This window comes from Ovis canadensis, chromosome 18 (assembly GCF_042477335.2).
Source record: "Ovis canadensis isolate MfBH-ARS-UI-01 breed Bighorn chromosome 18, ARS-UI_OviCan_v2, whole genome shotgun sequence".
Classification (NCBI taxonomy): Eukaryota; Metazoa; Chordata; class Mammalia; order Artiodactyla; family Bovidae; genus Ovis; species Ovis canadensis.
Window position 1 is genome coordinate 34,015,896 of NC_091262.1, and position 24,484 is coordinate 34,040,379.

General features: G+C 43.4%; 1 protein-coding gene and 1 non-coding gene across 8 annotated transcripts; one reads left to right on the plus strand and one right to left on the minus strand.

Moving 5' to 3' along the window:
* Positions 1 to 2,918: 2,918 nt before the first annotated feature.
* PRC1 (protein regulator of cytokinesis 1) lies at positions 2,919 to 24,473 on the plus strand. Of its 7 annotated transcripts, none has more exons than XM_069560329.1 (15): positions 2,919 to 3,144; positions 8,589 to 8,721; positions 9,076 to 9,198; positions 10,744 to 10,977; positions 11,576 to 11,746; positions 12,208 to 12,357; positions 13,239 to 13,386; positions 14,176 to 14,312; positions 16,526 to 16,621; positions 18,216 to 18,362; positions 18,581 to 18,691; positions 19,939 to 20,049; positions 21,113 to 21,289; positions 21,615 to 21,656; positions 23,356 to 24,473. In XM_069560329.1, the coding sequence occupies exons 1-15, from the start codon at positions 3,134 to 3,136 to the stop codon at positions 23,425 to 23,427; spliced, it is 1,863 nt and encodes a 620-aa protein (XP_069416430.1). In that variant the 5' UTR covers positions 2,919 to 3,133; the 3' UTR covers positions 23,428 to 24,473. The 7 variants fall into 7 exon arrangements, with proteins under 7 accessions (XP_069416430.1, XP_069416435.1, XP_069416431.1 ...); XM_069560334.1 differs by having other exon boundaries at positions 2,943 to 3,144; positions 21,113 to 21,212; XM_069560330.1 differs by lacking the exon at positions 21,615 to 21,656 and having other exon boundaries at positions 2,943 to 3,144.
* Positions 12,733 to 12,805, minus strand: TRNAG-CCC (transfer RNA glycine (anticodon CCC)). Its single transcript has one exon. It is a non-coding gene; the product is annotated as a tRNA-Gly (tRNA).
* Positions 24,474 to 24,484: the final 11 nt, after the last annotated feature.

Here is a 24,484-nt window from a genome sequence, read left to right on the forward strand (position 1 = left end):
AAGATGTGTCCCCTGTTAGAGCAGTTTTAGGCACTGTGCTCCTCTAAAGGCCACTAGTGCCCCTGTAAGTGCTAATTCTCAGGGCCTCTCTTTCCCTTCACCCTTTAAAAATGGTGAACTCTAACCACCATCTATTAGTGGTTGTCTTCTAACTTGATCTCACTGTTAATCCCCTTTCCCTTCTTGTAAGGCTTCCATGACAGTTTTGTCCTCCTGCGTCTCCTAGGCTGTATTTCCATCTCCTTTTTTTCCTCTGTCTGTGGATCCTCCTTTGTTGCCATCTCCTTCTCTGTCTTTTGTTGTTATCCGCTTGCCGATCCCAAGCTTTTGTCTCACCACTGAACTTCACGCTGTTATTTCCAACATGACCATTCCACGGACAGTTGAAATTCAGCACGTCTAAGATAAACTCTCAAACTGAACTTCGTGTCTCCACGTGGGGCCCCTACACCTGCCTCTCTTCCTCTGTTTCCCTAATTGACATTCTCATCATCTGCCCTAGTTTTGTTCATGCAAGAAATTATATCCTTGACCTTAGATTTTTTTTTTTTTCTTTTTATCCACCACATTCAGCTGGTCCCCCTACCCATTATTTCTAAATGCTTCTAGTTCATTTCTCTTCACCATCCTCATGGCAGATGCACTTGTTTTGGCCCGGGCTTTTTGCAAAACTGTCCCTTCCATTTGCTTCACCTCCAGTCTGTTCCCCAATCCACAGTGCTGCCACTTCTTAAAAGAAAGATCCAGGGATTTCCCTGGCGGTCCAGTGGTTAAGAGTCTGCCATGCAATGCAGGGGATACAGGTCCGATCCTTGGTCAGGGAACCAAGATCCTACAATACCTCAGAGCAACTAAATGCGCATAACTAGAGTTATGCCAAATGAAAGATCCTGTGTCTGTCAACTGAAACCCAATGCAGCCAAATAAATATTTTTTAAAAAAAAGAAGACCCAAACCTGTATTGTTAGGTCATCAAAAGTATTCTTTCCACAGGAAAATGACAATGCTGTGTTGAAATTCCAAGGAAAATGCATACCTCAAGTATCTAGCTAGAAGCTTGACAGTGTTACACCAAACTAGTGTGCAAGATCAAAGACAATGCTGACAGGACTATTAGTTTGTAAAAAGAATTACACAGTTAGAAAAACATTCTATGGCCAAAGGAATAAACGGTGGCAGTGCACTGCACTTAAATTCTAGAACAGTACAGTTCACTAGGACTATAATATGATCCTTTTGTATACATACATTTCAAAGTGTTTTACATGCTGAATATGTGCCCTGAATTATCTTCCAACGGTTCTATGACTTTGTTAGCTTCAGAACTACAGTGTAAAGCACATGATAGCAAAATTGTCTTATCTCTGGAAACTTACAACTCTGGCCACCTGTCTGAAGATCACAGTTTTTGATGCTTTCTGGAAAACTCTCAACTTGATCAACAAAGAGAGCAAGAAATTTTAAAAAGTGGTGCCTGTAAGCCACATAGTGGTGCAAATGTTTGGCACACTTAACAAGTTAAAGGACGTTGAAAACAACAATGAAGTTCTTCTGAAAGTGAGAAAAAAACAGTCATGAAGGTTAAGCAAACCAGCATCCTTTACTTTTCTTTCATGGAAAAGGCAAATGAGAATTCACCGACACTACTGTTGGCCAATAAACATGGGGAAAATGTGCAATTTCTGTTATTATCAGGCAAGCAACTATTCTTATCAAGCAAAGAAATGCCACAAGGACAGCAGTACTCCATGCTGCTGAGGGTAAGGAAGGTATTCTTCCAGCGAGGATGCCTTGGTGGTGAGGGCAAATTAATAAATACAACCTGTCTGGAGAGGGAGCATAAAGTAATTACACTAACCCTAAGAAAGAATGCAAGATGCCGAGATTGAGGTATGAAAACATTTGTACAAATGACACCTAAATATTCATCAACTGTAAAAGAGTTGAATTATGAATCTACAGGACCATATATTACACAACCATGAAAAAGTGATACATAAGCATTAAGTGCCTCCCTGGTGGCTCAGATGGTGAGCCTGCAATGGCGGGAGAACTGGGTTCGATCCCTGACCTGGGAAGATCCCCTGGAGGAGGACATGGCAACCCACTACAGTATTCTTGCCTGGAGAATCCCTACAGACAGAGGAGCCACAGGTCCATGTGGTAGCAAAGAGTCCGACACACTCAAGTGAGCACAGCACACAGCTGCAAGCAACTTTGTCGAGTTTTGAGTCTTTAATTTTTCACAGGACAATTATATAAACCCATGCAGTTGTTGTTGTTGTTTTTAACCCATGTAGTTTTAAAGAAAACCACGATCCAGGTAATCTCATTTCTTTACCAATCGTTACCTGGGAAGTCACAAACCTTGTGGAGATACTTCCTTCTATAGAACGGTGGTGTTTACCTAGCAGGATGGCTGGGCTTCCCAGGTGGTTCAGTGGTAAGGGATCCGCCTGCCAATGCTGGAGAGGCAGGTTGGATCCCATGGACAGAGAAGCCTGGCAGGCCACAGTCCATTGGGGTCGCAGAGTCGTACACTACTTAGCGACTAAACAACAAAAGTAGGATGGTTGGGAAGATTAAATGAGATCACCAGAAAAGCACCGGCCGGTGAGCAAGGTCCAACGTCCCTCCCTGTCCCCTTTAGGTCCTGCTTTCTTCTATCTGGGGAAACGGCCACCAAAGCTCTGTTTCCAGGACTGCTGCCTGAAAGAGCGAGGGAAACATATTAAGGAGCCAGGCTTTTCTGTGACTCCCGCTTCTGTCACCCCGCCGGCCGAGGGCGGCAAGGCGTTTTAAACGCACCAAGCCAGGGAGACCGGGAGACTCAGCGGTCTCTAGGCTGAGACGCGCACTTTGAAAACCGCGCCCAGCGCGCGGGCCCCCGCCCCAAACCGCGGCGCGCTGGTGGGCGGGGAGAGGGCGGGGCTTCTAGAGGAGCGACGGGACGGGGCACCAATCGTGGGGCTTTTACCGCCTCCTGTTAGGTTTGAAATTCTGCGGAGACCTAACGGCTCGCGCAGCTGCGAGCTGGGGGGACGCCGCTGGTGCCTGCCGGGGGTTGCTGCGATCCGCCCGCGTGGAGAAGAAGGTCGGGGGCCTCGACGCCCGCCCGCTTGGAGCGTCCGTCATGAGGAGAAGGTGCATGTTTGTGGGGGGCGTCGAGGGGGCGCGGGAGGGAGCGACTCCCCTTCTGGGTGTGGGGCGGTGCGGGGTCCGAGGGGCCGCCCTCCACCCGGGGTCGGGGCGTCCTGTCAGCCGCGCCCGAGTGAGGCCGGGAGCGGCCGGGCTCCGCTGGGAAGCTGTGAGCCGGCGCGAGGGCTGCGGGCCGCTGGCGGCGGGGAGGCCAGACCTGACTCGCCCTTTCCCCGGCGGCCTCCGGCCCCCGCAGGTCCAGCCGCCCTTAGCGGTGCTGATCCAGGTGCCCGGGATCAGCGGCGGGGTGGGGAGGCCGGTCCGGCCAGCGGCGCCGCGGGTGCGGGGCGGTCGGAGCTGGAGTCCGGGAGCCCCACCCTCTCCACACACCTAGCGTCTCAGGTGCTGCTTTTTGGCACCGCCGGCTTGTTTTATGTATGTCCTGAGTTTTTGTGGTCAGGGTTTCAATAAAGCGGTCAAGTTTTAAATTTAGCGTTGCATTTCAGTGTCTCAGGGTTGCAGTGTTAATACTTTACTCGAATTGGAAACATAGCTTGGTTTTCTTGCAAGTTCAGAAACTCCCAATTAAGGAATACTTGTCCGGTTGTTTTAGCAACTTTTCAGGCATTGCGGGAGAAGTGGGGGGTGGGGGGGAAAGGGTGTCCGAATTGAAATTGCGACCGGACTCATCACTCCGCCTTGTAACTTGGGGAAATGATGTTGAATGTCAGTTTGCTAAGTCGCTTCAGTAGAGTCCGACTCTGTGCGACCGCATAGACGGCAGCCCACTAGGCTCCCCCGTCCCTGGGATTCTCCAGGCAAGAACACTGGAGTGGGTTGCCATTTCCTTCTCCAATGCATGAAAGTGAAAAGTGAAAGTGAAGTCGCTCAGTCGTGTCCGACTCTTCGCGACCCCCAGGACTGCAGCCTGCCAGGCTCCTCAGTCCATGGGATTTTCCAGGCAAGAGTACTGGAGTGGGGCGCCATTGCCTTCTCATCACTAAAATGAAAACAATGCCAGTGCTAGGATTTTTGTGTTAAAAGTGATACAGATGTTAACCTTATTTTCTGAAAGTAGTGAATGAAGCATTGTGATAATTCATTATTAAATAATTTGTAGTTATTGGTCAAACTGGTTAATGTATGGCTTTGGAAGGTTCTTCCTTCCATGGTTAATGATTCTGACAGTTCTTTTCAAATGCTTGTCCTTGGGAGAATGGGAATGGAGTACAAATCACTGGTACCACTGGAAAACATGTTGGGTGTCAGGTTGTGGATGACAAATAACTTTTTAAAAGAGAGCACAGTTAAGCTGCTGTGTGTTTCAGCTAATGACACATTCTGCTGCTGCTACTGCCAAGTCGCTTCAGTGGGTTGCCATGGCCTCTGAATGACACATTCTGAAGACTGGTAAAATTTTAAATGACATTTTACAGAAGACTCTTACTCCCAAGTCCATTAGCAGTTTTTGGATTGTTCAGGCATATACTGCTTTCAAGAAAGTGAATGATGGGGAAGGAAAAGTTATCAATTAACTTTGGTTCCAGCCTGACAGATCTAACAATTGGAATTATTAAGCTAACAAAACCAGACTTTCAGGTAATCTGTTTTCAAGTATCCATATTTAAAGAAGACTATGAGAAATATGCCTGAAAAATATGGTTATCAGAATGGTCACTGAATTAACTATTGGCTTGATTTCTGAAGCAGGCTGTACAGAGGAGCTTAACAAGCTTTTTTAGAGGGCTATTTAAAAAAAAATAGGATGGTAGATCAGTGGAATGCTGCCAGAAGGTAGGAAATCATTTAAAGGGCCATTTAGTATATCTTCTGGGCTAGTGACTTAAGAGTCTCCAGACTGGAAAAATCGGCCCCTTTCAACTTCTGTATTCTTGAATGGTATTCTGATAGGCACCCTCAGTTTTTCAAATGATGTAGTATAAGAAAAAAATCTCAAATTTGCACCTTTTCAGGAATTACCTGAAACCAATTAGCAAGGCAGTACATAATTGTACCATGGTAATTTTGGTTTTTACATATTTTATGCTTTTAGTTTACTTTTAAAGTTTGATTGAAATACAATTGATTTACAATGTTGTGTTAATTTCTGCTGTATAGCAAAGTGATTCAGTTATACATATATTCTTTTCCATTATGGTTTATTCCCAGGGTATTGAATATAGTTTTGGGTGCTATACTGTTTGAATCTGCTATTCCCAATCTTCCAATCCTTCCTTCCCCCTTGGCAACTGCAAATACGTTCTCTGTTATCTTTGAGTCTGTCGTGTGTCGTATTTTAGATTCTTGATAGCATGTGGTATTTGTCTATCTTTCTGATTTACTTCACTTATGATAATCTCTAGGTCCATTTGTGTTGCTGCAAATGGCATTATTTTCTTTTTTATGGTGGACTAATATTCCATTGTGTGTGTATATATATACACCACACCTTCTTTATCCATTCATCTGTTGATGGACATTTAGATTGTTTCCCGCTATTGTAAATAGCAGTGCTGTGAACACTAGGGGTGCATGTATCTTCAAGTTATAGTTTGGTCTGGGTATGTGCCCAGGAGTAGAACTGCTGGATCATATGGCAACTCCATTTTTTTTTTTTTTGAGGAACCTCCAAACTGTTTTCCATAGAGGCAGCACCAACTTACACTCCCTCCAGTAGTGTAGGAGGGTTCTCTTCCCACCTTCTCCAGCATTTGTTGTTTGTAGACTTTTAATGATGGCTGTTCTGACCAGTTATGAGGTGGTACCTCATTATGGTTTTGATTTGCATTTCTCTACTAATTAGTGATGCTGAGAATCTTTTCATGGTATTGGCCATCTGTATGTCTTCTTTGGGTAAATGTCTATTAAGGGCTTCTGTGCATTTTTTGATTGGGTTGTTTCTCTTTTTTTTATTGCTGTATGAGCTGTTTGTGTATTTTGGAGATTAAGCCCTTGTCTGTCACATCATTTGCAAATATTTTCTCCCCATTCTGTAGGTTTTCATTTTTTTTATTAATTTTTGGCTGTGCTGGGTCTTTGTGGCTGTTTCTCTAGTTGCGTTGTACACGGTGCCTGGACTTCGCATTGCAGTGTCTTCTCTTGTTGCAGAGCACAGGCTCTAGAGCATGGGCTCAGTGGTGGTGCGCACCCGGCTTAGTTGCCCCAGGCATGTGGAATCTTCCCAGAGCAGGAATCGAACCCATGTCCCCTGCGTTGGCAGGCAGATTAACCACTGGACCACCAAGGAAGTCCCAGTAAATTCTTTTAAACACTCTTCATTATGTGTGTATTGATATTGCCATCTGGTATAGGCAACTAGTATCTGTGCAAAAGTTTTTCTGCAACTAGGACAGGAAACCTTTACATTGGAATTTCTTGGCTAGAAAAATGTCTTAGAAATAAGTATATTAAAACTATGGAGAAACTGATGTTCATGGCGATGTGGGCTGGTGATTCAGAACCCCTGAATATGCTGTAACAGAGAGGGGGCCAGTGAGAGCCTCTAGCCTCATTTCTTGCACAGAACAACTTCAGTGACTTGTTCCAGGCCTCCTGGCTGACTGGTAGCAAAGCACATCCAGAGCTTAACTTTAACAGATACTGCCAACAGTCTCAAGATGGTGTACTAATTCACTCCAACCAGTAGTGTGTATAAGTTCTGGCTTTTCTATATACTCATCAACACTGATCAGGGGTTAATATCCAAAATATACAAAGAATGTATACAACTCAACATTAAGAAAACAAACACCCTTACTGAAAATGGGTAGAGGATCTGAATAGACATTTTTCCAAGGAAGACATACAGATGATCAACGGGCACATGAAAAGATGCTTAACATCACTAATCAAAAGGGAAATGCAGATCAGAACCACAATGAGATAAATCACCTCACAACTGTCAGAATGGCTTTTATTAAATATAACAGATAACATGAATTGGCGAGGATACTGGGAAAAGGGAACCCTTGTGCACTGTTGGTGGGGATGTAAATTGGAGTAGCCAGTATGGAAAATAGTTGGTGATCCCTCAAAAAATTAAATATAGAACTGTCAGAGCCTTCCCTGGCCATCCAGTGGTTAAGAATCTGCCTTGCAATTCAGGGGATATGGGTTTGATTTCTGGTCAGGGAACTGAGATCCCATATGCCACAACGAAAAGATCCTGCAGGCAACAATGAAGATCCCACAGCAACAAAGACTCAGTGCAGCCAAATTAAAAAAACGTTACAGGTATGAAATGGATAGTATGCAGAATGTAGCCAAGAACTAGGTAATATCTTGTATGGTGACCTATTATAGCTAGACTTATTCTGGTGATCAGTTTGAAATGTATAGAAATATGTTCACTAATATTCACTGTGTTCTCTAGCAGGAATTAACATAGTGTTATAGGTCAATTATATTTCAGAAACAAGCAAATTCAGAGAAAAAGAGATTAGTTTTAGCTTACCAGAGTCTGGGGGTAGGGGGAAGGAAGAATTGGATGAGGGCAGTCAGAAGGTTATAAGTCAGGGTTTTAAAAAATTTGTATTTAATCAATGTATTTTTGGGTTTGTTGGGTCTTTGCTGCTACGTGGGCTTCCTCTAGTTGCTGTGAGCGGGGCCACTCTCTGGTCGCAGCGCGCAGGCTTCTCACTGCAGTGGCTTCTCTGTTGCAAAGCGTGGGCTCTAGGGTGCGTGGCTCAGGTGTTGTGGTGCACAGACTCAGTTGCCCATGGCCTGTGGCAGGGACCAAACCTGTGTCCCCTGTATTGGCAATCAGAGTTTTAACCAATGAATCACCACAGAAGTCCAGATAAATCAGTATTAAGTAATAGGGATGTAATGTACAACATGATCAATATAATTGGCACCACTGTATGTTATTTATGAAAGTTGTTAAAGAGTAATACTGAGTTCCAGTCATAAGAAAAATAATTTTAAAATTTAATATTTTACCTATATGAAATGATGTTTACTAAACTTATTGTGATAACACTTCATGATGTATGTAAATCAAGTCATTGTGCTGTATACCTTAAACTTATACAGTGCTATATATTAATTATAGCTTAATAAAACTGGAAGGGAAAAAGATGAATAACAAATTTGCAATAAACTTCCAGCTGTTTTATAGGAGCTGACATTTTTGTCTGTTTTTCCGTAATATACTGCCATAGATAGAATCATTGATTGAAGTCCAGATTCTGAGTATTATTCAAAAGATTGAATTTACACAGTGTAAGATTGACTTTCTACAATGTAACATGATACTGGATTTTGCTTTGCCAGGGTTGTGGTGTTTGTGGGGGGAAGGATAGGGGAGTAGTTAAAGATGAACTAAGTTGAATGCTTGTTTCCAATTTTTTAGCCTTGAGCCCACTGAGAAACTAGTTTTAGTTTCTGTAAATACAGTTTTTAGACTGGAGGCAGTGGCTCATGTAGCTGGCTTCTCTTTTGCTTTTTAGTGAGGTGCTGGCAGAGGAGTCCATAGTATGTCTCCAGAAAGCCCTGAATCACCTTCGGGAAATATGGGAATTGATTGGCATTCCAGAGGACCAGCGGTTACAAAGAACTGAGGTGGTAAAGAAGCACATCAAGGTGAGTTTAGCAGCACTGGCCTCTTTGCAGTGGGACAGGGGTAAGGATGTTGGTGTCTCATCTAAAATAGCATATAGAAGTGACGCTAGGATGTCACAGGCTCCTCCCAGTTTTGTTTGCATGTTTGTTTTGGCCAAACCATGGGGATCCTAGTTCCCAGACCAAGGATTGAGCCTGGGTCCTCTGCACCAGGAGTGTGGAGTCTTAACCACTGGACCGCCAGGGAAGTCCTGTTTTTTTTTTAAGTCCTTTCTTAAAAGTTTGAAACTGTGAGGTTTTTGGTGTTATTTGTTGTTGTTTGACGCTAATGGGGGAGAACCCAGGACTTTTACAGGACTATTTTCTCTCTCATAGGACCTCCTGGATATGATGATTGCTGAAGAGGAAAGCCTGAAGGAAAGACTCATCAAAAGCATAGCCGTCTGTCAGAAAGAGCTGAACACTCTGTGCAGCGAGTTAAATGTCGAGCCTTTTCATGTATGTGGCAGGGTGTCAGGGGATCTTGTTTGGGTCTGAGATTGAGGGAAGAACTTTGATTTGGAGCTCCAGGTGGAAAGTTTCCTTGTAGGGCTGATACTGGACATGAGAAATGGGTGGAACATGTTGCCTAGTTACTTGGTTCCAGCAAAGCTATTTTTTCACTTATATAAATAAGTTTCCCTGTTGAGAGGTGAAACACCTAAGTGTTGCAATGTTTTAATCAAAAACAAATTTCCTATTCCTATCAATTTGTAGGACATAAAAAATTTTTTAACTCTGAGCTTAAAAGAGGAATAGATGATATGATTCCATTCTTTCTGTGAAAGAAAATGAAAAGAGCTACTTAAGAAACAAAAGTGATGAGTGATATAAGGGAAAGTTACCCCCAAACCTGCCTTTGTGGATTTTTTCATACTTGAAAGCTGCACACCACTGAACCAGCCAGAGTGGCCACATGAGAAGAAATGTTTCCATAGTAGGAATATCAGGAGAGTGAGGTCAAACCCAAGGATGCTCATCTGTGTTTCTTGCTGCGAGTTTGCTGTCCCGTGCTCCAGCACGAGTCAGACATGAACGCAGACACCAGTAAGCATGACATGAACGACAGAGAGACCCCGAAACATAGCCCTGGTTAGAACCAGTAAAAACAGTGTTGGGATCATAAAAATGAAGACAGTGAGGGTTGGGAAGGTAACTAGAACAGAGGTGGGTGCAGGGGCAGCACACAGGGGGCTGATGTGGCACCAGTAAGGTCTTAGGCCCCTCTCCCTGTTACAGAAAGAACTGCCTGGGGATCTAGATGGAGGCAGCCTGGGAGGAGGACACTGTTTAAAGAGTTAAGGATAATTAGTATCTTGTAGCTATGAGCAATCAGGCAGACTCGGACATCAACACAAATGGCATAAATATCATTGATTTTGAACAGAGATTCCTTTTTTAAAATTTTTTAATTGAAGGATAATTGCCTTACAGAATTTTGTTGTTTTTTGAGATTCCTTCTTTAGTCTTTTTTTAAAAAACTTTTGATATGAAATTGGATGAGAAGTTAGGTATTCAGTAGTACATCTCCCTTAAATTATATGACAGTTCCTAGTTAAATGTTGAATAAAATTTATAGGACATATAACTGCCACTTTTTTCTTCTGCTTATCAGGAGTAGAGCAAGGAGTACAAAATGGATTTTTATTGGTTAAGTGATAACCTTCAATTATTGGGATGGTTAAGTGATGTTCTTAGGATTATTGGGATAAACATTTAGTTAGCAGCTAAATAACCATAGCTAACTCAAAGCAAGTTTTTCAACCATTTTTACCTCTGATAAAATTGCCCTGGCACCTTTCCTTACTGGGGAACCTTGTTATGGGGCCCTCTCTGTGCCATATTCTGTTAGGTTAGGTTATATTCTATTAGGTTAACAAATAAGTTAACTTATTTGTAAGTTTAACTAAAAGTCTGTCATCCTAGTCTTTTTTTTCCATCGTCTTTCTCCTCCTTTGAAGAAATCCACTTGGCACCTTAACAGTGGTACATTGTCTCCTACAGGAAGAAGGAGAGACAACCATCTTGCAACTAGAAAAGGATTTGCGCACTCAGGTGGAACTGAGGAGAAAACAGAAAAAGGAAAGAAAACAAGAACTGAAAATCCTTCAAGAACAAGATCAAGAACTGTGTGAAATTCTTTGCATGCCCCATTATGAAATTGACAGCACCTCAGTTCCCAGTTTAGAAGAGCTGAACCAGTTTAGACAACACGTGGCAACTCTGAGGGAAACAAAGGTATGCTAACATTGGTGTTTTTGTTCAGTTTGCCAAGTAGCGTGTAACTCTTTGTGACCCCATGGACTGCAGCACACCAGGCTTCCCTGTCCTGCACTATCTCCTGCAGTTTGTTCAAATTCATGTTCACTGAGTCAGTGATGCTGTCTAACCATCTCATCCTCTGTCACCCCCTTCTCCTCCTGCCTTCAATTTTTCCCAGCATCAGGGTCTTTTCCAATGAATCGGCTCTTTGCATCAAGTGGCCAAAATATTGGGAGCTTCAGTTTCAGCATCAGTCCTTCCAATGAATATTCAGGACTGATTTCCTTTAGAATTGACTAGTTTGATCTCCTTGCAGTCCCAAGAGTCTTCTCCAGCACCACAGTGTAAAAGCATCAATTCTTCGGTACTCGTCCTTCTTTATAGTCCAACTCTCATACCTGTACATGACTACTGGACAGACCATAGCTTTGACTATATGGACCTTTGTCAACAAAGTGATGTCTTTGTTTTTTAATATTCTGTCTAGGTTTGTCATAGCTTTATGTCAACATTCATATGTCCTAAAAGTCATTTGACTTTCCTCCAGGTATCTTATAATCACCTTCTTTCATAGGCATCTAGGCGTGAGGAGTTTGTTAACATAAAGAGACAGATCATACTGTGTATGGAGGAATTAGAGCACACGCCAGACACAAGCTTTGAAAGAGATGTGGTGTGTGAAGATGAAGAAGCCTTCTGTTTATCTCTGGAAAATATTGCAACACTACAGAAGTTGCTCCGGCAGGTAACGTCACTCAGATTATGGCCTGGGATCTCCACAGTATCCAGCAATTTGGGAAAAAAAAACTTGCGGTTTTTTTCTTTTAAGATAAAGATAGTATTGTGTGAAATACAACCTTGAATTTTTGTTTTAAACAAAAACCTTAATTTATATGTAGTTCTAAGAATATGAAATACAGGATTTGGGTGGAAAACTAAGTTATTTGAATTAGTTTAGTGTTTAACTGAAAAAAAAAATTTTTTTTTTAGTTAAAATTTAAATCCTTATTTTGGAGATCTGACACCCTACTACCATAATAGCAGCCTGATAGTTTGTTTTCAGAATTCATGAAAACACAGCTCTTCACAGTCTTGTGAAAGTGCTTCTTCTCCTTGGGGGTAAAGATGTATCTTTGTAGGAAGCCAGAGGGCCAGCTTTCTCTCTGCTGCTCTCATTGCTGTAACCCCTGGCTTTCCTTGCTACAGCTGGAAGTGCGAAAATCACAAAATGAAGCAGTGTGTGAGGGGCTGCGTGCTCAGATACGAGAGCTCTGGGATAGGTTGCAAATACCTGCAGAAGAAAGAGAAGCTGTGGCCACGGTTATGACTGGGTCGAAGGCCAAGGTCCGGAAAGCGGTAAGGAACCCTAAGGGCACTGGGTCAGCTTTTTGGTGTCAAGTGTGATATCTCTGGGGCTTCCCTAGTGGCTCAGTGCTAAAGATTCCACCTGCCAGTGCAGGAGATGTGGGTTCAGTCCCTGGGTCAGGAAGATCCCCTGGAATAGGAAGTGGCAACCCAGTCTGGTATTCTTGCCTGGGAAATCCCATGGACAGAGGGGCCTGGCGGGCTACATAGTCCATGGGGTCCCAAAAAGTGACAGGCAGCTGAGCATGAGCACACACTGGTGTCTTCACCAGCTTCTGCCTTGCATGAACCTATTTTTTTCTTTCTTTCTTGTTTTAATATTTATTTATTTGGCTGCATCAGGTCTTAGTTGCATGCGGAATCTAGTTCCCTGACCAGGGATTGAACCTGGGCCCCCTGCATTGGGAGTACAGAGTCTTAGCCACTAGACCACCAAGGAAATCCTGAGTGAGCCTGTTTTTAAGACAAGCATCAGAAAAGGGTGGCAGTAGCCTGATCATCTGTTATTTTGTGTGTATGTTTCTTACATTTCTGGCTCCTAGGATATCATTGTTATAGAGTGTTGACTTGCCACTGTGGTTTTGTGTTGTAATTTTATTAAAACGGGCTTTCCTTGTGGCTTAGCTGGTAAATAATCTGCCTACAATGTGGGAGACCTGGGTTCTGTCCCTGGGTTGGGAAGATCCCCTGGAAAAGGGAAAGGCTACCCACTCCAGTATTCTGGCCTGGAGAATTCCATGGACTATAGTCCATGGGGTCACAAAGAGCTGGACACAACTGAGCAACTTTCACTTCACTTTATTAAAAAGGGGGAAAATATTTTGCAAATTTACATAAATATGAAGCACTTTTAACAGGTCTTTTTGTTTCAGCTGCAATTAGAAGTGGATCGGTTGGAAGAACTTAAAATGCAAAACATGAAGAAAGTGATTGAGGCAATCCGAGTGGAGGTGGCTCAGTACTGGGACAAGTGTTTTTACAGCCAGGAGCAGAGGCAGGCTTTTGCTGCTTACTACTCTGGTTCGTACAGAAGTGTCACTCTTCATGCGGCTGCTCACTTGTGTTTTACAAGTGCAGACATTCACTGGGAAGTGTTTCCTCTGGAACAGAGGCATAAATTTCCAAGCCATTCAGCATAAATTGCCGTTCCTGTTCAAATAAGCATTTGCAAATACTGTTGGGAAATGAGAGATCTCTGAAGCAGTATAACTCTGTGGCCTGTGGGTGTGAAGCTCAGGTTTATCAGGTGCTTACTCTGTGCTGCCAGGTGCAATGCCAGACTCTTAACAGGGTTATCTCACTTAATACTCAGGTTAAGGGATGAGGAAGGACACTGAGGCACATAAATGTTGCACAACTTAACCCAGAGACACTCAGCAGGTCAATGGCAGAGCCCACTTTTGAGCCCAGGAGTATGCCCCCAAGGGCCCAGTGGAATTCTGATCTGAACTGAATATAAAGATGCTGCTGTCTTTACTGAATTCCACATTTCTGGACATTTTCTGTGACTCAGCCCTCTATTGGGCAGCATGAAAAGAAAGAATATGAAAGAAACCTAAGACAAGGCAAAAGATGACAGAAGTTTTGAGAATCTTAGTCACATTATTCTACGCCTTAGTCAGTCTCCAGTCCTACCAGGCTGATGGTGACAAACCTGGCTCTTATTATCTACAGCACACAATTACTCGTGTATCACTTTTACTGTAAGGGAGAAAAATCTGCTTCCATTTTAGGGGGATGAGGGATTAGTAAATTGGGATACTAAACACTGGAGGGATTTCTTAAAACTACTGGGCCTGTATCTTGCAGAGGACTACACAGAAAATCTGCTCCAGCTCCATGATGCTGAGATTGTGCGGTTAAGAAACTACTATGAGGTTCACAAAGAACTCTTTGAAGGTGTCCAGAAGTGGGAAGAGAGCTGGAGGCTTTTCTTAGAGTTTGAGGTACTACTCTAGTTTTTCTGTTTTCCTTAGAGTACAGTGTGGTGTTAAGAAAACATCCTCTGCGTGGAGTCAGAGCCTGTTTCCTTTGCTGTTTACCATGTTTTATCATTACATCTATAAATTACTGCTAACCCATCTGTATTTGTCAAGCTTAGAAACATGTAAGAGAAAAACCCCAAATTAATTCCTTCAATAAGGCTGAAGTTTCTTGCATAAAGGAAGTCTAGAGGTAGGCAGTGTAAGGCAGGTATGGCCATTCCATAGTCAGTGGGGTCCCAGGCTTCTCCAGTTCATAGCTCCTCCACCACTAAGCGGTGAGTCTAAGCTCAGGTCCACGGTGGTTCTGGAGCTCCCACCACAGCGTTTCACACAGCATGTGAAGGCGGGAGCACAAAAGGCACTGCCCCGCCTGCCCCCCCCCACCGAGATCCTTTCCCAGGCTCTCTTCATAGCACCTCCACTTAAATGCCACACCAGCTATGGGTGAGGCTGGGAGAACTGCTGCCGTAGATAAATCCAGGGTCTGTTTCTAAGGAAGGAGAGAAGAGTGGATGTAGGGGCAGGTAACTAACATTCTGTACTGTTCAAACTTTTGCTATAAATCTTAGAAAATTGCCTGTTTATTGGGGCACATTTGTGTATTCTGTATTCCTTTTGTTCTGATAGACTTAGCACGAATAGGTTCCCTTAGAGCATTTTAGAGTTCAGAGCTGGGATCAGGTTGAGGCAAGTGAGGCACCTCGGGCATAAAATTCATGAGATTTATTCTTAGGTCCATACCAGTCCTGTTAGAGCTGGAACAGCCCTTTAGCAAATCTGGAGTTTAACTCCAAGTTTACAGGCAGGAAACTAGGACTCAGAAGTAGAGAAAACTGTGTGAGATCTCACAGCTGTTTAAAAGCAAGTGTTCGAGGCCTCCATGCCTCCTTACTTCTGGTAGAAAGCAAGGAGGAGGAGAGTGAAAGTCAGTAAAGAGCTCAACCATAGAAAAGAATGATATTTTGCCACTGGCAACAACTTGGATGGATCTATAGGGTATTATGCTTAGTGAAATAACTCAGAGAAAAGACAACTACTGTAAGACACCACTCATATGTGGAATCTAGAAAATAAACTAATACATATAACAAAAAAACGGACTCACAGACATAGAAACAAACTAATGGTTACCAGTGGGGAGGGGGAAACTGGGAGTATACCGGCTAGGGGATTAAGAAGTACAACTACTATGTATGAAATAGCTAAGCTACTGGGATACACTGTACAGCATGGAACACTGTAGAGCATAGCCAATATTTCATACTAACTATAAATGGAGTATGACCTTTAAAAATTGTGAATCACTGTGTTGTGCACCTGAAACCTATATAATATTGTAAATCAACTATAATTTTAAAATATATATATATAAAGCTAATAAAGAACCAAATATGCAACCCTTGTTTACATGCCAATGTTTAAGGAAAAATAAAAAACTAATTACCATTCCTTTTAGATATGCTTATAGAAAGTTACTAATTGAACAGCCTGGAAAGGAAACAGGATTTATCAGTTTGGCTCCCAAACTGTCAAGACTATTTCTAAACATTTTTTATTATCTGCCCCATTTTTTAGTGTATTCACCTAATTTGTATTTATAAATTATAAACTTACATTACTATTCTGATATAATGTAGAATGTAACTAAAAACAGAAAAGTTAAAAAGAATAAGAAGCCTAACATTTTATATTTTTTGTCCATTTTGTGAGGGTTAATTTAATAAAAATCACACGATCTGTAAACCCTTTCACTGAGCACATTTAAGCTGTGTTGTTTTAATACAGTGGGAGTGGGCAAGTTGGGGAGTCACCAGCAAGCCCTCTGAGTGTAGACCTCCTGCTTGTCCCCCTGCACCCATTTCCCTTTGGTGGCCTCTGAACCAAGGAAAGGAGCCAGTGACATTGTGCAGTAAATATGAAAGCCTGTCTTACTTTTTAGATGGAAAAGGAAACAGTAGTTTTTCTGCACCCCAGTGTATGACCTTGCATCTCCCTGGGAGTAGTCATACCCCACTCCCTGCCTTAGAAAGTCACCGTGTCTCACTACTCAGAGTGGGTGGAGATGAAAACTCTGAAGTCTCCTTACAAATATGCATCCATTTATGAGAGCATGGATTCTAGCAGAAGTGACTGACTGACAGGCATTTACTCTAATTAAAATGTGTTTTTCACAGAGAAAAGCTTCAGATCCAAGTCGATTTACAAATCGTGGAGGAAATCTTCTAAAAGAGGAAAAGCAGAGAGCCAAGCTCCAAAAAACACTCCCTAAGGTAATACTGTTGCTGAGAGTGTTTGTGCGTGGCTACAAAATATCTCACTTTTTGTATATCCCTTGCTTTGAATCATTTTGCTCCCAAACTGTATTCTCTTCCAAAGGTTAGGCAAGGATAGTAAGTACTTGCTGGGTCTGCCTAGTATCAAGTATTCCTTGATAACTGAATATCAAGTTTTATTATGTTTTTAGGACTGCCACAACAGAGTAGCAGAGACTGGGTGGCTTAAACAGCAGAAATTCATTTTCTCAGTCCTGGAGGCTAGAAGTCTGAGATCAAGGTGTCAGCAGGGCTGGTTTCTTCCGAGGCTTCTTTCCTGCCTCTACACAGTTATCTTCTCCCTGTATCTCCACACCGTCCTCCTACTGTATGTGTGTGTGTTTAAATTTTCTTACAAAGCTGCAGTCATGTTGGATTAGGACTCGCCCTTATGACCTCATTTTTTTTTTTTTTTAGTTTTTTATTTTTTAAATTTTAAAATCTTTAATTCTTACATGCGTTCCCAAACATGAACCCACCTCCCTCCCCACAACATCTCTCTGGGTTATCCCCATGCACCAGCCCCAAGCATGCTGCACCCTGCATCAGACATAGACTAGCGATTCAATTCTTACATGATAGTATACATGTTAGAATGCCATTCTCCCAAATTATCCCACCCTCTCCCTCTCCCTCTGAGTCCAAAATCCGTTATACACATCTGTGTCTTTTTTCCTGTCTTGCATACAGGGTGGTCATTGCCATTTTCCTAAATTCCATATATATGTGTTAGTATACTGTATTGGTGTTTTTCTTTCTGGCTTACTTCACTCTGTATAATTGGCTCCAGTTTCATCCATCTCATCAGAACTGATTCAAATGAATTCTTTTTAACGGCTGAGTAATACTCCATTGTGTATATGTACCACAGCTTTCTTATGACCTCATTTTAACTTAATTACATCTGTGTTCAAATAAAGTCACATTCTGAGGTACTGGGGATTAGGACATCAGCATATGAATTTGGCAGGGGGCACAATTGATCCCGTAACACGTGACCTTTTGAGAAAGTGCTTTGGACTTCATTAGTATTCTCTATTTTAATAATAATAGTTAACATTTATTGAATTAAGTGCCAGATACTGTCTTAGAGTGCTTTCCATTTATTAATTCACTTAATCTTCACAACATCCTTAAGAGGTTGGTATTATTATTTCCGTTTTTACAGATGAGCAAACTGAGGGACTAAGCACTTAAGCACCTTGCCCACCTCTTCAGAGCCCGTAAGGGGTGGATCCCAGGCTGCAGCCCAGCCAGTGCTGCTCTGTGAACACTGCCTGCTTATTGTTGCAGCTTCCCCCGGTGCTGCCTCCAGCTTCCGGCACCAGAGCTTTAGTGGTCAGGCTCGGGGTTCTCACTTTTTCCCGCCTTCAAGTATATTATGGATGAACCATGCCAGACTGATTTCTGGCCACTCCAGCCTGGTCCAGCTACCTGAAGTCAGGCTAATGATACTCTGAGTGGGTAGGAGGCATTCTTTGGGAGAATCATTTCTTTTAGGTTTCACATCAAAGATTTGATGTAATTAACATGTCCTTGTTTCTGGTCTCAGTTGGAAGAGGAGTTGAAAGCAAGGATTGAAATGTGGGAACGGGAGCATTCAAAGGCATTTGTGGTGAATGGGCAGAAATTCATGGAGTACGTAACAGAACAGTGGGAGATGCACCGATTGGAGAAAGAGAGAGCCAAGCAGGAACGAGTAAGTAAACCCAGGTTGGGAAGTGGGGCAGGGCAATAAGGGAGCGGCCTATAGTCTCTGCCAGGGCTCTCGGTTGGCTAGAGAAGTCGCAGCTCCCGGCAGCTCTTTTTAGCTCTGGGTGTAGACGCCTGCATTGCATTTCTGGCCCTTCCTCTGCCCCCATCCCAGAGCTGTTCTCCTTCTGGGATTTATCACTCTTGCCCCTGACTTTCACATAGCAACTAAAGAACAAGAAGCAGACAGAGACAGAGATGCTCTACGGCAGTACTCCGCGAACACCCAACAAGCGCCGAGGACTGACACCCAGCACTCCAGGCAAAGTGCGCAAGGTAACGCGGAGCTGCCGGAACTGCTGGGCTTTGGTGTGTGTCAGATGTTGAGTCCTGGATTAAACTCGGGGTGCCAGCAGCTGCCAACATTCTGTAATGATGAAAACCTTCAGAGGTTCATTCTGTGATTCCGACAAGTGACCATGGCGCTGTGTGAAAGAAGACTTTCATGCCTGGCAAATAGAGTAGCTAATGCTCCTTAATCTCCAGACCAGGAAGCCAGGAGTCCGTCCTTTCCTTCCTTCCCTCCTTTTTTTTTAAACCTTTTCTTTGATAAATGGAGTGCTATTTTCCTCTTCGCTCAACTCATACTTTGTAACATATAAAATGTTTTTTAAAAATCACCTATAGTGTATAACTCCAGAAGCACCAATGAGAATATTTGGTGTTTTTCCTGCTTTTATAAAAAGCTTTTAAAAATAGTGTATTTTCATAAAATAGAGATCACATATATAATTTTGATTTCTGCTTTTTCAGAGAATTAAACTTTCTTTAAATATGCTCATTATTAGCTGATATATTCTATTTTTTTTTTACATTCTGTCATTTATTAAACTAGTTCCCTATTGTTTGATATTAGGTACTTAATTTTTTATTAGAAAAATAATGTGATGAAATTTTTAGAACATGTTATAAATTTTTACCCATCACACCCAAAGTTTCCTTTTGCCCTTTTATATACTCTTTGCTTTCTTTACCCATCCCCCCCCAGCTCCTGGCAACTACAGCTTTGTTCGCTCTGTTACTATTGATTAGTTTGCATTTTCTAACATTTTATAGAAATAGAATCATACAGTGTGTATACTTCTGTGTCTGATTTTTTTCATATTGTTATGTCAGTAGGTTACTCTTTTTACTGTTGAACAGTATTCTACTGGATGTATATACCATGATTTGCTTATCTAGTTGCCTGTGTTGATGGATATTTAGCTTATTTCTAGTTTTCTGGCTACTACAAATAAAGCTGCTGTAAATATTTATGTGTAAGTCTTTGTATGGATATATGCTTTCATTTCTCTTGGGTAAATACCCAAGAGTGACATGGCTGGGTCTTAGGATAGTTGCCTGTTTAACTTTTCGAAACAAAATGGTTGTCCCATTTTACAATTCCACCTGCTGGATGGAACACTGAACACTTTTCTAGACTGCTTCCCTGCTCACGGAGGACTGCTCACTCCTCTGTAATATAAGGATGGGTTACTCAGCACCACCTTGTCTCACGTCAGTAATCCTGTCTCTTGTTCTAGCTGAACACTACCACCATGTCCAATGCTACGGCCAACAGCAGCATTCGGCCTGTCTTTTCGGGGACAGTCTACCGCTCTCCTGTGTCTCGACTTCCACCTTCTGGCAGCAAGGTCAGTATGCTCTGTGTACAAGCACATCTGCAACACCGGCCCGGCCTTTGCACTCCAGGGTCTGTTGGGAGGCAGAGATACTGAATACTGTCCTCTGGACTAAGAAGGAGCTTTGAGACCGAAAAACAAAGCAGGTAGCTTCATCAAGTGCAATTATGAAGTTTACTGTGGGTAATTTACATACAGGCAGGATCCAGCGGACAGTGACCCAGAGGCATTTGCACCTGCACTCAAGCACCGAAAGGGGTAGAGAGGGACTTAAAGGGGCCAAAGCTTAAAATGTAGAAACATCTAGGAGCAGCGCGTCAATACTGATAGGCACTGTGCAGTTTTCCTTCTCCCAGGGTCTCGAGACCACCACACCTGCCTCAGCAAAAGGCATTCTGCAGTTTTCGTATCAGGTGAAGGTCAGACTTGATAGGGACTTTGTCTGGCTTGGGCACATTCCTATGTGTAGACTGAAGGTCAGTCATGCAGGACGGGGAGAGGGTGGGACTGCAGGCCTAAGGTGGAGCTGACAAAAAGGAGTCAGTGTGGTTCAGCCACACAAGGGCCCGCCCACCTGTTCCAGTTTCTAAGGTCCTTGCATCCGGTTATCATCGAGATGCTGAGAGTTAACAGATGGAAGCTAACTAGTCGCTCAAAGACTAAATGAGAGAAGAGGAGAGAATGGTCATCCTGAGCCCTGACTAGTGTTGTGGAAGCACTGGGATGGCTGGGAAACCGAAGTCTCCATAGGCTCAGTTGAAAGCCAGGTCTTCGGTGCTCCTGTGTGAGGTCTCTGCATGTGGGTTCCAGCCCAGTGACACTGGATGACTAGGTGCAGACAGGAACTCTCACCCCAGGAGAGGGGTGAGGAGTGTGTGCTAAAATGTGTTCAGTCTTTCAAGTATTCTACAGACTGTGCTCAAGATAAGGGTTCTGCAGATCATTAAGAATTTATATTTGTTAAACCAGAAGAATAGGATTACAGACACATGAATAAAGACGGTGTCAGCCTTTGATAATGTGTGTATGTGTAGTCATTATAAGGGTGATACATTGAAGGATCTTTTCTCTACAGCCAGTCATCACTTCCACCTGTTCGGGGAAAAAAACACCCCGTGCCGTCAAGCATGGAGCCAACAAGGAGAACCTGGAGCTCAATGGCAGCATCCTCAGCGGTGGGTACCCTGACTCGGCCCCCCCACGGCGCAACTTCAGCATTAATTCTGTTGCCAGCACCTATTCTGAGTTTGCGGTAATTCACCTTTTCTAATATCTACCAGTCCCTGGGGAGCACACAGTTGGGGCAGAGAGGGTATCTCCCCAGGGGCACCCAGGCTATTAGTTCGGATGGATCTTTGGAGGCTGAGAATCCCTTTCCTGACATGACCATGGCATGAGGTGGGGGTGGTTTAAGGGTGGTATACAGGAAGAAAGATGGCAGCAGCAACCAGACATTTAACCTGGATCCTTCTGCTTAAGAAATACCATTCCCTGGCTGCAGGAGGTAACCTTTTTAATCACTGCCCTGGTGCTCTCTTGGTGGAGTCTTGGTAATTGTCTTAATTCTTTGTTCTTAGAAGGATCCGTCCCTCTCTGACAGCTCCACTGTTGGGCTTCAGGTCTGTATGGCAACCCCTGCATGTCCCATGTCCCTTTTCCAAGCTGATCTGTCATCTGCTGGCTTCATTCCCATGTGGGCACAGGGCTGCACTAACCAATAATTTCAGCTGTACTATCTATCATAAGACTTCTTTTTTTTAACAAAGGAAGCAGGAATCCCTAATACAGATTTCAAAAATAGTAAATATCTGGCTTAAGTTCCCAATAGACTAACTAAACAGACTAACCTGCCGATTAACTTGTTCAGACTTGGATTCTCAGCCCCATCTAAAGTTAGGCAAAGTTTTTTTATCCTGTTATTTCACAACAGAGAATTTCCACCCTCCCCAGTTGTGACATTAAGGGCCTCCAGTGTGCTAGAAAGGAGAGGCCCTATCACGTGGGGAGGGGAGCCCCAGCTGTGTGCTGCCTATCAGGTTTTTGGCCTGTGTGCTGATTATTTCCTGGAGTATATGTCTTACTAACCCCTCGGAGCTGCACTGCCAACTTTCTGTCTGCTCTGGGCTAGCCCATGCTCATTTCTTTGCCTTTGCCTATTTCTACCACATTGAGCTGCTAAAGCACATAGGAGGCACTGGAAGAAAGTAGTTTTTTCCCCACAATGCTCTTCAGCTCCTAGTAACCTACTTCACATTTACCAACACTTAACTGCAGTGCCCTCTCCTTAGTGATCCCTGAGTATCTAACTATTGAGAGGCAAGGCCATCCTTCACCATTGTGGGGGATACTGAGTGACAGCCTAGGGCATCAATTGTCTTGCTGCAATAATGAAGAATGTGACAGCTGCCCAAGGCTACAGCTCATTTTGAGCTCTGAAGCTCGCTTTATATTCTTTTACTTTTGTCAAGTTACTTTTTTTTTAAAGAGTTGTTTTATTATTATTTTGGCTATGCTGTGTGGCATGTAGGACCTTAGTTCCCCAACCAGGGACTGAACCTCAAGGTGTCTTAAGCACTGATCTACCAGAGAAGTCCCTATCAAGTACTTGACTGTTGTGGTTCTACCTACAGAAGTGAGTACTTGTCACTGTGGTTAGCTGACTGCGGGCCACAAAGTCCAGCTTTCTCTTTCCTGTTTGCTCAGCCAGCCCCGCTTCATCCACTCGGTGCTTACACGTATCTGTATCTGTCTTTGGCTCAGTCAGGAAGGCTCCCCTGGTTTGGGCTGTTGTGGCTGTGGGCTCCACCAGGCAGCACTGAAGCCAGTAGACTAACCTCCACTAACACCTGTCCTTTCTCACTGGCTTTGTCTCACATGCCTTGTCTTCTGCTTCGGTACCATGTGCTCCAGCACGAGATGAAATCACCAGCAGGTTAACAGGCCCTCAGCCCCAGGGATTGGTAGATATACACTCTGGCCCAATGTTTCATAAAGGGCTCAAAAGACCAAAGTTTGTTGCCTATCTAGCTTGACAACTCAGAGTACTTGGTGAAGTCTAAGGGATTTCTCTTCTGTGAGGTTTTAACAAAATGGACTGGCTGAGGAAAGCGATCAAGGCGCATATACTCACCTGCTTAATCTGTGACTAAGCATTCCCTTCCCTTGGATTCCTAACAGCCTGTGCTGGGCTTGGGCCCACTGTCTTAGAGGAACGCCCTCAGAGGGCTGTGTGCTGACATTCACTCGTGCTTATTTAGCAGGGCAGGGCATGCATGAGAGGGGGCAGTCCTGCCATTGATGTTGTTTATTTTTCAACAGCGCGAACTTTCAAAGGCTTCCAAATCTGATGCTGCTTCCCGAATCCTCAATTCAACCAACATCCAGTCCTGAGAAGCCCTGATCAGTCACCCCTCTGAAGTTTTCTGTGCCTAATTATACTGGGTGGCTTTAATGTTTCTTCAGTTTAGATGCTTGAAAGCCTGGACACGTTCCATTACCATGAGTCTCACTTAGAGAAGTGAATGAGTTACAGACGAAAGTATCATAAGCTTAGTGCGTCCTCAGACATTTGGTTTTGACTCAAGAAATACATTAAAACTTAGTTCATAGCAATAAGTGTAAATTTTAGCATATGGAACTTAATTTCTTTTCCTGCCCCATAACTGTACTTGCTGAAGTATGATCAAGGGCTTGTTATATTTCACCTTTGAGTAGGAAAATGACTGTGTCCATCCTTGGGGTATGGGACATGAAGCAGTTTTTTGTCTGTACACTTATAATTAGCAATTAACATCTTTTTTGTTTAGGGATGTCCAATTAATGCTACAGCTTCAATAGCTTTGTTCTCACCTAAAGGCCTGTCCCTACCACACAGGACAGCCTTCCTCCTGATGAAGATGTCTGTGTGTCAGAAGTTGGGATGGCCTGACTCACTGCCAAAGAGGTGACAGGGAGGCTGGGAGCGCCTTTGTTCAGTCGTGTAGTTTTGTCATGTGGGGCAATGCTGTGGGTCGGGGGTGGTGTATGAACACACGTGCTTGTCTGAACTTCTGGGCCCAGTTCCCCCATCCCTGCGCCCCTGTGCCTGAGTCCCTCCACCCTCTGCACTTGGTAGACAAGTAGGGAGGCTGCTTGGTGGGTTGGGCCGTTCCTGTTCCTGTCGTGGAGACCTGGAACTTTGCACATGTCAGTACTGGGGAGTTGTTCCTGCCATAGCGTCCACGATGAGGCTCCTCCTCTACCTACCCTATTGATCACTACTGCGCTCCCCAAAACACTATTTATTTTCCCTCTGCCTGCACCCCTACTACTGTCAGCACAGTAAAATGGTTCTTGGAAGCTTACAGGTGTGGATTTGGTCTGTTAGTCATGCGTATACATGTACTGATTTTAAAATATATTCTTAAATTAAAATGTATACTTATATTTCAGAAACATATTATAGTGG

Excerpts from the sequence above, each read along its gene's own strand:
- PRC1 (XM_069560329.1), top strand. Across the intron at positions 14,313-16,525 it reads GGCTTTTCTTAGAGTTTGAG|AGAAAAGCTTCAGATCCAAG; the intron begins GTACTACTCTAG and ends TGTTTTTCACAG. Across the intron at positions 21,290-21,614 it reads GCACCTATTCTGAGTTTGCG|AAGGATCCGTCCCTCTCTGA; the intron begins GTAATTCACCTT and ends CTTTGTTCTTAG.